Consider the following 11,558-nt stretch of genomic DNA (forward strand, 5'->3'; position numbering starts at 1 on the left):
GTGGCTTTCAGGAAGGTGGATTTCATCAATCTATGGGAAACTGAGGACTCCTTTAGAGAACAATTTGGAAAGGTAAAGTGGGTCTAGATTTTACTCAAGTTTCCAACCCATACTGTGGCCACCAATTAGCAATTCACTGGTTTCTTCAATTTATATCCACATTTTTTTTTTTTTTTTTTAGGAAGCAAGTCTAATTTTTCCTTAAACATTTCCACCAGTAATTTTCATTTTTTCAACCCTATCAAATCTTTTTTATCTTCCTAGGAACTCATTGTCTTAGCTTTGCCTATGCTGCCAGTCAATTGAAAACCTACTGCCAGCCAACAAGGAAACACAAAAAACAAAATTAAGTTTAAAAGCCTCCTACTGGGCATCTATAGAAGACTCAAGAATATGAAAAAAATCACTATCTTTCAATATCAGGTTAAAAACCTTCTTAAAAAAGATAAGGGATTTTCCAAAGAGTAATCTGTTCTGTCATTTGTGTCCAGAAATTTTCAAGTGGGAAAGCATTTCTACCTTTAACTATATAAAAGGGATTTTTTAACACTAAAAATGAATGATTTGGGCTTTTGTCTAAAATACAAGGTGAAATAACTTTACAGCTAAAAGAGACTTCAAAGAATAGGTTTTCATTTCAAAGATAACAACTGTTTTATATCTTGTTTGCCCTAATACACTCCAAAATATGTTATATTTTAGCTACAAAAATCCCCTCCATATTTTATGTCACTCAAAGTAGGTGACAAATGTTCTTTGTGAAACCATTTGCTGCAAATCAATTGGCAATATTTTTCAATCATTAAGAAATACTATTTGATATTAAATCAGCTTAATACAAATGGAATAATAGTATCAGGTCTTCATCTTAAGCTTACTGGAGTAGCTAATTTGGGTAACTTAACCAAAAATTTCCAAGTAAATGAGGATCAGTGATAAAGTAAATGAAATAAAAAAAAAAAAAACAAGAAAGCAAGAAAGCAGTTGCTTTACAAGAATTTACTCTATCTAGAGATGTACTATTCTATTACAAAACTATCATGCATGAAACATACTACGGAAAATGAGGCTGCAAAATGTATTTGCACTGAGATTATCTTAGTAGAAAAGGGAATTTAGAACTTTGATGAGAAACATAAGCCATTTCAGGTGATTTGGAGTAGCCTTCAGCAAACCCACATTCCAACGAACCAAATGCCATGTCTGATGAACACTGCTACAGACTTAAGGTACCCTCACAACCAGAATGCCATTTTGGTAGGTTAATGTCGAAAATTCCATTTTAACAAATGGCCACTTTAATTATGCAAAAATAAATACCCACAATGTACTTTTTCCTCTTTTTACATCTTTGAGTTAAATATTTCCATTGTGATGGTGGACAGAGCACATTGCCTTTAAAACCAAATAGTTCTGGCTCAACTCTTTATTCTGCCACCTACGTTTAATAGATTCACACACCTTTTGGCTTTTGATTCACTGTACAAAAAATAGAGGTACCGTTGACCTCATAATACAAGGATTAAGGGATACCACATACAGAAGGAAAGAAATCCTGGTAGCAGCATTCCCTCAGGAGTGAACTGTCTTCTAATTAGAGAATAAACCACAGTGAATGGTAAGGGACAGGTAGAAAAAAGACACAGAATAGAAAACTTCCCTGTGTCATAAAGGAAAAAGAATCTAAGATATCACAAACAGCTCAGAGGGAAGGTTGGGGGGATGCTGAGACAGAAGAATGTTGGGGAGAGGAGAGGATGGCATGTCAAGTCGGAATGAGGTGGTGACCCAAAGAATGGACAGTAAGAAATGCCTGTGCTCAGCCTGGCTCCTAATAAAACCAGGAGGACACACACTCTATTTTAAGCCCCCCCCCCCTTCTTGTACTTGAATACAAATCTTCAACTAGTAACCCCTCCCCTCAACAAAAAGGAAAAAGTCTGTTATAGAAAACTAGCTTGTGTAAAGACACAGCTGTCTTGGGTAAAGTCAAGTCTTATTAATAAGTCTACTAAATACAACTGCCTTGTGGGAGGTGGTGTTTTGAGGCAACCAAGGCATATGGGCTGTGTTCCAGATTTAAACTCACACAAGGTGGTGAAAAGGGAACAGTTCTAAGAGATAAGACATGATCAAGCTGGAGAATCAGTAGGAACAGAGAAATGATCCAAGGGGTATCTGGAAAGAAATTAAACCTCAGAGATATCGGGCAAGGGAGAGAAGAGACAGGGGTCACTTTATTTAAATACATAATAGGACCCAGTGACCCCAGTAGGCTGGCTGGTGAGGGAGAAGGCCAGGGGGCTAACATCTGGTTACATGCCACCGCCAATGGTTGGTAGTCGGTACATATCGGCTCTTTTTTCTTAAGGAATGGATACCATATCAGATACAACTGTTTTCACGCTTCTTACAACTATGGGGGAGGGGGGGCAAACTTTTAAAAGTGATATAAAACTTGCATGAAGTTGTACTTTACCTCAAATAGTCAACCAAACTTGCAGAAACTGCTTGGTTGATAGTTGGGAGGAAGGGTGGGGGGAGGAGGGGGAAGCAGGTATTTGTCTAAAACTACTTCACAGCATAACTAGGAGATCACAGATTTTCCATCATGCCAGGTAGAGGAAAGCTGCGATTTTCAGGTAGGCAACTGAGCAGTTTGGGCGCGGGAGTCAGATAGTTAGATGCCTTACAATCATCTCTTTGCTGCAGTATGAATGCTCAGGTCAGTTCCCTTATGAAACGTTTTAGCAACAATATGGCCTTTACAAATAAATGACGAATTACCATGCTACTTTATGTTAACGAAAATGGCTAGACATTTATGTTAGGGTATTGGAGAAACTTTAGCCTTTTCCATTTTTCAAAGTATTATACACGCACACACACACACACACACACAGAGAGAGAGAGAGAGAGAGAGAGAGAGAGAGAGAGACGGAAGGCTAAACGCGTTTCCTTGGTAAACAGGTGCTGCAGGATGGAGGTGCAGCCACTCCCTTCCCCTGGGAAGGCTCTGAGCAAACCTCCCCCCCCCCACCCCGCTATAAGGAACGAAGTCCGGGAAGGGGGAGTTGGCATGGTTCAACGCAGAGGTTATTAGTACACAAGTGCTGGCATTCGGTCCATTTAGAATTCCAAAATAGAAACTAATGCTACCTCCGCTTAAAATAAACCAAGGGACTATTTGTCAAACTGCAAATTTCCTCATTACTACCGAGAAGCAGAAGGAGAAAAGGGGCGGCAAGAAACTCACGAGGGAGTCTCCCACAGGCTCACGCGTCTCCCAGGTGCAGTCCGTCTTGCACAGGGTCCGCTTCTATGGTGACTGTGACTTCAACCCTGGAGCATCGCAACCAGGGAGGGAATACTCGATACCCAGTTTGACCAACCCCTGCTGCACCTCAGGAACCCCGGGCTTGCTCAGGTAGATTATGCAGAATGTAAGCCCAGCTCCTCTCCTGAACCCGGTCCCCAAAGGGAGCAAGCCTTCCTGCCCTCGGCCAGCAACCGCGTCTGCTCGCTTCTACCTTTGCTCATGATCCTCGCTCCGACTCCTCCAGTCCCAGGTGATGGGCGCTGGAACGCACGGGTGCAGCGGCCGCTATTTGTAAACACGCTCCACGTGCGCTCGCCCAGCCCCATTCGCAAGCCGCTCGTGGCACCTGAGGATGAGTAGCTTTCTCCAGAGCCCTCAGAGGGTGCGATTTTTATTCCACCTGAGAGAGGAGGAAGCCTCGCCCCCAGAGGCGAGCCACTGAAAGAAGGGCCAAGACAGGGTGGACTTGGACCGCCCCCTGCTGGCCGACTAAATAGTCTGCAGGCTAGAGCAGGCAGGGCTTTAGCCAAACCCACGCCGCGCCTAAAGAAGCTGCAGCGGCCGGCCCCGCCCCCGCCCTCTCGCCGAAGACCCCGCCCCCGGGCCGCGCGCACTCGCCCGCGCAGGCCCCACCCCCTTGCCGACACAGCGTTCTTGCGGGGGCGCGCGCGTGCACCCTAATCCCCCGCCTTCCGGCTCCGGCGGCGACGCTCGCCGCTTGCCGCTGCCGCCGCGCCACCAGTGTCAGCCTCTCTCTAGAGACTCCATTTGCTTTCAGGGCGGTCTGGCCCCCGCGCGGGCTGGCGGAGAGCGATGCCCCCGGCCCGCTGACTGGCGTCCCCTGGGCCAAGCGCTCGCTCGCTGCGGCGGTGACACCCTGGTCGCCGGCGTCCACGGTGGAATCCGGGCTCCCTCCGCGTGAGCAAAGACGTCCCGCGCTCCGGAGCTCGCCCTGCGGGGAGAGGCCCTCGCTAACGCGGCTTGTCTCTGACCTCTTAATTTCAGGAGGTAGGCAATTCAGGTCCCGCTGTCACTCCAGATAATGCCTAAAAGCATTATTTGTCGGATTTTGCCATCACACTGATAGGAGGCGTTAATTTTCTCAATATAGTTGCAGGATAGATACGAGTAATGCCACAGACCCTGATATTGAAAAAAAAAAATGTTTTTGGTATTTTCCTTTAGGTTTCGGAGGCACCGAGTGCTTATACAGCTCCCCACAGGAACTACTTCTGTTGGCCCATCGAGGATCATCTTTCACCAGGATTATTTTAACATCTTCACTGAGCCTTCCACTCCATACCTTCTACCATGAGTTCTGATTTCTACCAATGAAGTTTTTGATGCTTGCTTTAATCATGTGACACCACCTCTTGTCCGCCTTTTGCCTTTCCAGTTGCCAAATACATTAGGTATAAGTTTGTGTCATGTTAAAGTACAAAGTTTTCTGCCTGTCCATTTTCACCTTATTTGCACTGCTCACTTCTGTCCAGCTTGCCTTATCTCGCCTGCCTATGATTTCCATAACCACTCACTTGAATAATTAATCTCTAGCAGTCCTTGCCTAGAAGAGGCTGTATTCCATACAGTACATTGCCTGACAAAGACAGCGTCAGCGGATGAGTTTTTCCATTATATTTTCCCATATGTCATGTCTACAAGTCCTCTCTTAAACTATTTATCCCTGGCACATTTCCCAAAGTACTCCCACCTGAGTCTTAGTTCCTTTAGCAAAGAGTCTCTACCTGTAATGAAAAGGAGAATTAAATACACAATAGGACTGTTTTAGAGACCTTACTGGTACAGATTGGTTGCAGTCTCCTTTGAGATTGCAGTTCATGAAAAGACCTTAAACTAAGTAAGGAGGAAGAAAGAAGATAGGTTTAGTTAAAACTAGTCCTTGTTGAAAGAACTTTGTAGGCTTTAAACAACAAAGTGAAGAGAGTCACATAGGCCTGGCCTGGAAATTGGCCAGCATACCATCCATCTAGGTCCTGCGGAGAAGGGAAGGGATCTTAAAATCCCATTTTCTAGTCTCATTGTATTCAAATCTAAGTTGTTAAATATCTTGTTCTAGTAATTGCTTAAAATATTGGACATTTAAAATGTTGGGGAAACGTAAGCGTGTGGTGTTGACAATTAAGGACAAGCTTGACATTATTAAGAAACTTGAGGAAGGCATATCTTTCAAAAAGCTTTCTGTAGTGTATGGAATTGGTGAATCCACGGTTCGTGATATTAAAAAGAACAAAGAAAGGATAATAAACTATGCAAACAGTTCAGATCCTACAAGTGGGGTATCCAAACGTAAATCAATGAAGTCATCGACATATGAGGAACTTGATAGGGTTATGATAGAGTGGTTTAACCAACAGAAAACAGATGGGATTCCAGTATCCGGAACAATTTGTGCAAAACAAGCCAAATTCTTTTTTGATGCTCTGGGAATGGAAGGTGATTTTAATGCATCATCTGGCTGGCTAACTCGATTTAAGCAGCGCCATGGTATTCCAAAGGCTGCTGGTAAAGGAACAAAATTAAAAGGAGATGAAACTGCTGCCACTGAATTTTGCGGTAACTTTCAGGAATTTGTCGAGAGAGAGAATCTACAACCGGAGCAAATTTATGGTGCTGATCAAACTGGATTGTTCTGGAAATGTCTACCATCAAGGACATTAGCTCTTGAAACTGAACAAACTACTTCTGGTTATAGGTCAAGCAGAGAGAGAATCATTATTATGTGTTGTGCAAATGCCACTGGTTTACACAAGCTTAATCTTTGTGTTGTGGGAAAAGCAAAAAAACCCCGTGCGTTCAAAGGAGCTGACCTTTCAAATCTTCCTGTCACTTACTTCAGTCAAAAAAGTGCATGGATAGAACATTCTGTTTTCAGACAGTGGTTTGAAAAGTACTTTGTGCCACAGGTACAGAAGCATTTGAAATCCCAGGGGCTTCTAGAAAAAGCAGTGCTTCTTTTGGATTTTCCCCCAGCACATCCAAATGAAGAATTATTGAGTTCAGATGATGGCAGAATAATTGTGAAATATTTGCCACCAAATGTCACAAGTCTAATTCAACCTATGAGTCAGGGGGTTCTAGCCACAGTAAAAAGATACTACCGAGCGGGACTTCTTCAGAAATACATGGGTGAAGGAATTGACCCAAAAATGTTTTGGAAAAATTTGACAGTGTTGGATGCAATTTATGAAGTATCAAGAGCTTGGAACATGGTAAAATCTAGTACCATAACCAAAGCATGGAAAAAACTTTTCCCTAGCAATGAAGAGAATTCAGGCATGAACATTGATGAAGGAGCCATTTTAGCAGCTAACTTAGCAACAGTTTTACAGAATACAGAAGACTGTGAACACGTTGACATTGAGAATATTGATCAGTGGTTTGACTCTCGGAGCAATGACTCAAGCTGTCAGGTGCTAACAGACAGTGAAAGTGCTGAGGACCAGGCCAAGCCTGCTGAACAAAAACATTCCAATAAGACTAGAAAAGCAGAACTGAATCCAGAGAAGCATATTAGCCATAAAGCTGCACTTGAATGGACCGAAAATTTACTGGATTATCTAGAACAACAAGAGGACATGCTTCTGTCTGATAAACTGGTATTACGGAGGCTTCGAACAATAATAAGAAGAAAACAGAAGATCCAAAATAACAAAAGTCACTAATAATACTCTTAAGTGTATTTGTATCTTTGTGACTTTATCTGCAGTGGAACTTCATTATCTTCTTTGAAGTGCTGTGGATTTTAAAGCTAAATACATTTTATAAATGATTTTAGGATTAGATGCCATTTTGGATTACTTAAATTACTGCTCTTTAATGTTGATTCTAGTACGTGACCATTTCCATCCATGTAACTTGTTTGTTTACTCTTTCTAATCTGTATTATACTAGTTAGAGCATAAGGTACCTGAGGCCAGATATCTTGTGTCTGTTTTGTGCCTGAATTTCAATGTGTCTAATAGAGGACCGTGCACACTATAGTCAATCAATAAATCTTACTTAAATTAAATTTTTATGACTTGCTCTGAACTCCAGTTTCCAAATGAAATATGTTGGGGGTAAGTTTCCATTTCTATGATGTTTCCATCTGCTGAAATTTTTGGAACTTAGCAAAAATTTGTCTGTGCGACGAGAGCACTGAAGGAAAATAGTCTCAAACCTGAAATATGGGATTCTATATCAACAGTATTTGGGTAATCAGCAATTCAGATTGGACATCTCTGAGTATAATGAAGGAAGAAGAAACATAAAATGTCTCCAGGGAGAGGGCTTGCACTTCACTTTTATTCCAACTGACAGCAGGGAGAGTTCCTTCAGAGTTGTAAAAAGAATGCCATCCCCATTTCAGAAAAAATAGTTTTCAGTTCCCAAACCATCGTAATCAGAAGAGGTAAGAGTTATACTTTGTTGTCTTTCATTTCAATTCGTCATTAGAATAGATATATCAATAGTTCTTGTTTTTATTTATTATTTAAAAAAAAAATTTTTTTTTAACGTTTATTTATTTTTGAGACAGAGAGAGACAGAGCATGAACAGGGGAGGAGCAGAGAGAGAGGGAGACACAGAATCTGAAACAGGCTCCAGGCTCTGAGCTGTCAGCACAGAGCCCGACGCGGGGCTCGAACTCACGGACCGTGAGATCATGACCCGAGCCGAAGTCAGACGCTTAACCGACCAAGCCACCCAGGCGCCCCAATAGTTCTTGTTTTTAATAAGCTGTTTGATATTTATATAACACTTTAAAGCTTACAAATTATGTTGTTTACTTTCTTATAGCATATTTTTTTCTGAGGATAATTGAGAACAAAAGCATGCATAAAATTTGTGGAACCATCCACCACATGAACAGTGGACTAACATTAAGTAGAACATGAGAAAGATTATTATAGAAGAGTATGGGCTGCTGTGTGACCATGGGCAAATTATTTAACCCATATGTGAATTAGGAGTAATACCTGCCTTAGAGAGTTTTTGTGAGCAGCATATGATTTAATGTATGGATTTTAAGTATTATGGGCTTAGAAGAGGACCTGACTCAGCTTAAGTCCTCTTGAATGTTAGCTACTGTTACTGAGTTCCTGAAACTATGAGTTTCAAAAGTTACGCTGAACAGACCCGGTGTGTGACTCAACTGTGAGGTTGCTGTGTTAGGAAAACCCTTTAAAGGGAAGTGAGATAAAAGACAAGTAGCTAGCTTCAGTTGAAATAGAATAATAATTTATTTCAGTGAAAACTGAAAGGTTAACCCAATTTAGAAATCATTTCCTGACCATCTATTGCTAGGCACAGTGAGGTCTGTGGGCACATTTAAGACATCTTAGATTGAATTATAAAATAAATGGGAATGGAATTGTAATTTCTTTGCTCCCTGGCCTGCTAATAAAATAAATAGATGTTACCATTACTCATAGAAGAGAATCTATATTACTAGTATTGGCATAATTTACTGAAATAATAAAATACCTTAAAAGTAGATAAGATAATAAGCAGGACATTTGAAATATTTTATTAAATTACAGTAACAGAATCAGTAGAAAACTTCAGAGCAAAAGAAACATGACAAAAAACTCTGGTTATAGCAGTTAAGCCCAGCCATATATAGGGAGGTGTGTTGTGATTGATTTGAGATTTTAGAGACCCTGACAATTCTTCATGAGGCTATCATTAGAGTGCAGGGCTCTGCCTTTTGAGCTGAGGTTTTGGTTCAGGAAAGCCTATTTCAGAAAACCACTAAGAATCCACTTTCTTTGGGAGAATTCACCTATTAACACACCTTCCTCAGTTTACACAGTTTCAATTACTGGATGGGCCTGAGGAAATGAAGACTGTACATGGAATAAGTCCTGAGGCTATTTGTCTTCTTGGAGACTAAGAGATTCAAACCTGATAATGGTAAAGACATACTTGAATGTTGCTTTGCATTTTTCACAGTCTTTTGCTAACAACTCTTCAAACTCCTTTCAATTACGATATTGAAATGGTTTAATCTTGTGTTTTATCATACATGCTAATATAAACTGTGCATTCTAATTCCATATTTAATTGTAATACAAAAATCTTTTCCCTTTTCCAAGTTATATGGTAATTATATTTTCTAGTTTGAGAAGCACAGAACTAATGTGCTCTCATTTGGCTTTGTGCACTTTGTTTAAAAATTTTAAGTTTATTTATTTATTTTGAGACAGAGAGCACGTGAGCAGGGTTGGGGCAGAGAGAGAGGGGAGAGAGAGAGTCCCAAGCAGGCTCTGCACTGCCAGCACAGAGCCCAGTGCGGGACTCGAACTCCCCAACTGTGTGATCATGACTTGATCCAAAATCAAGAGTCAGCCGCTCAACTGACTGAGCCACCCAGGCACCTCTGACTTTGTGCACTTTAAAGAAAATAGTCGCAAATTCTAACTTGGTCACCATTTACACAAGTACATATTTTTTTAGAGGATTTGAAAGACTAACAAAATTCACACCAAATGGAAAGTGTTTGGCAATTAAGAGTGTACTATTTATTTTTTTATTTATTCATTTAAAAATTTTTTTAATGTTTTCTTATTTATTTTTGAGAGAGAGGCAGAGCATGAACAGGGAAGCGCAGAGAGAGAGAGAGAGAGAGAGAGAGAGACAGAATCCAAAGCAGCTCCAGGCTCTGAGCTGTCAGCACAAAGTCCGCTGCGGGGCTTGAACTCATGAACTGTGAGATCATGACCTGAGCTGAAGTCAGACGCTTAACCGACTGAGCCACCCAGGCCCCCCAAGAGTATACTTTTTAAAAAGAAAAAGTATAGTTGGGATATTTATTATTTCATAATTCAATCTCAGAGAATAATACAGAGGTTGATTGGAAAACTTTGAGTGCTCAATAATATAGAAGAATTGGTAGGGCCCAGATCAATAGCCACAGTCAATTTAAGCAGAATTATAGGATTATAATGGCAGTCTTCTTCTGGTATTCATTTTGTTTTCACTCTAGCTTCCGGCTGAGCTGTACAGTCACTTCATCATGAATTTTCTGGATTTAGGGAGGATCACAGTGGACTAAATGGCACAGCTGACTTGAAGCAGGACACAGCTACTTAAGTCACAGGCTCAGAGACACTAACCCTCCAGTGATATGACTAACAGCCACCTAAATCAAATTTAGAACCTGTACTCCTAGTTTGGAACTCTTCAGGAAGGCTATGTCTACTTATTACCTGGATATTTTTGCAAAGTTGACCTTTCCTGATTTAAATATATACTTTATCTACATCCTAAGCAATGACACCTGTAAAATCACAGGTCTTGTGTGCCAGTTGTGGTCTTTTTCTAGTTTAAAGTAAATACAAAACAATTTTTTTAAAATAATTTGACCATCTGTAACCTAAAATCATCTTGCATACCTCATTTGCACACTGAGAAACACTGGCCAAACAGGGTTGCTAAAGGTGAACAGACTGGAATGCAAACACCAGCTTCTCTGCTTTCTCCTTAGATAACCTTGGCAGCTTTCTGGACCTCTCTGAACCTGTTTCTTCATACGTAAAAGGTTGGTGGGTTATACAGGTACACTCCAAGGTTGCACTAACACCTGGTTTCCAGGCTCGGCCCAGGGAATGAGTCACAGCTGTTCTCTCACAGTGACCCTGCAGACTTGCAGGGGGCCTGGGCACCCCTGTTGAGGTCTAAGGCACTGCCTCACCACTGGGAATGCTGGCTGGGGTGTCTGCATGAGTCAGAGGGCATTGCGGAGTCGCCAGGCACCGGGGACCACAGAGTGTGCTGTCAGTCACCACGGGGGCCCATTAGCAAAAACCAAAAAAACACAGGTGGGGCTTGCTCTAGCTGCAGTCTCAGATATCAGGGCTCAAAGAGAAATGTGTTCTTCCAAGCAGCTGAAGGCATACTCGTGAGATGATAAGCTTGTATGCTAAAAGCAGAAATGCAAACTGCCTGTGCAGATTCAGTGGGGAAGCAAGGGTAGATTTGGACCCAGTCACAAAGCAGCACTAGCATTACTAGTAACAGCACCAATAGCACTGTCTCCCTCAAAATGACGAGTCCAGGGGTCACTGGGCCCGGTTTGCCCTGCACCATCCTGGTTTATACTAGTTCTCTCAGAGTAAGTGTTGTAGTGCTCCTTTTAATCTCAAGTGTCCCAGTTTAGGTGAGAAATCAGACGATTTCCCTACCGATGACCCAGAGAAAGGAGTTGATCCGCCCAAAGTCACACAGGGACCAAGAAGG

The 11,558-nt window shown here is 41.7% G+C and overlaps 1 protein-coding gene across 1 annotated transcript; it reads left to right on the forward strand.

Annotated features, from left to right (window-relative positions):
- The first annotated feature begins 4,005 nt into the window (after positions 1 to 4,005).
- TIGD2 (tigger transposable element derived 2) lies at positions 4,006 to 7,254 on the forward strand. The gene is made up of 2 exons (XM_049630878.1): positions 4,006 to 4,327; positions 4,505 to 7,254. The coding sequence occupies exon 2, from the start codon at positions 5,425 to 5,427 to the stop codon at positions 7,000 to 7,002; it is 1,578 nt and encodes a 525-aa protein (XP_049486835.1). The 5' UTR covers positions 4,006 to 4,327; positions 4,505 to 5,424; the 3' UTR covers positions 7,003 to 7,254.
- The last annotated feature ends 4,304 nt before the right edge of the window (positions 7,255 to 11,558 follow it).

This window comes from Panthera uncia, chromosome B1 (genome assembly GCF_023721935.1).
Source record: "Panthera uncia isolate 11264 chromosome B1, Puncia_PCG_1.0, whole genome shotgun sequence".
NCBI classification, from domain to species: domain Eukaryota; kingdom Metazoa; phylum Chordata; class Mammalia; order Carnivora; family Felidae; genus Panthera; species Panthera uncia.

Coding starts and splice junctions, on each gene's coding strand:
- TIGD2 (XM_049630878.1), top strand. CDS start 5,425: ATGTTGGGGAAACGTAAGCGTGTGGTGTTGACAATTAAGGACAAGCTT.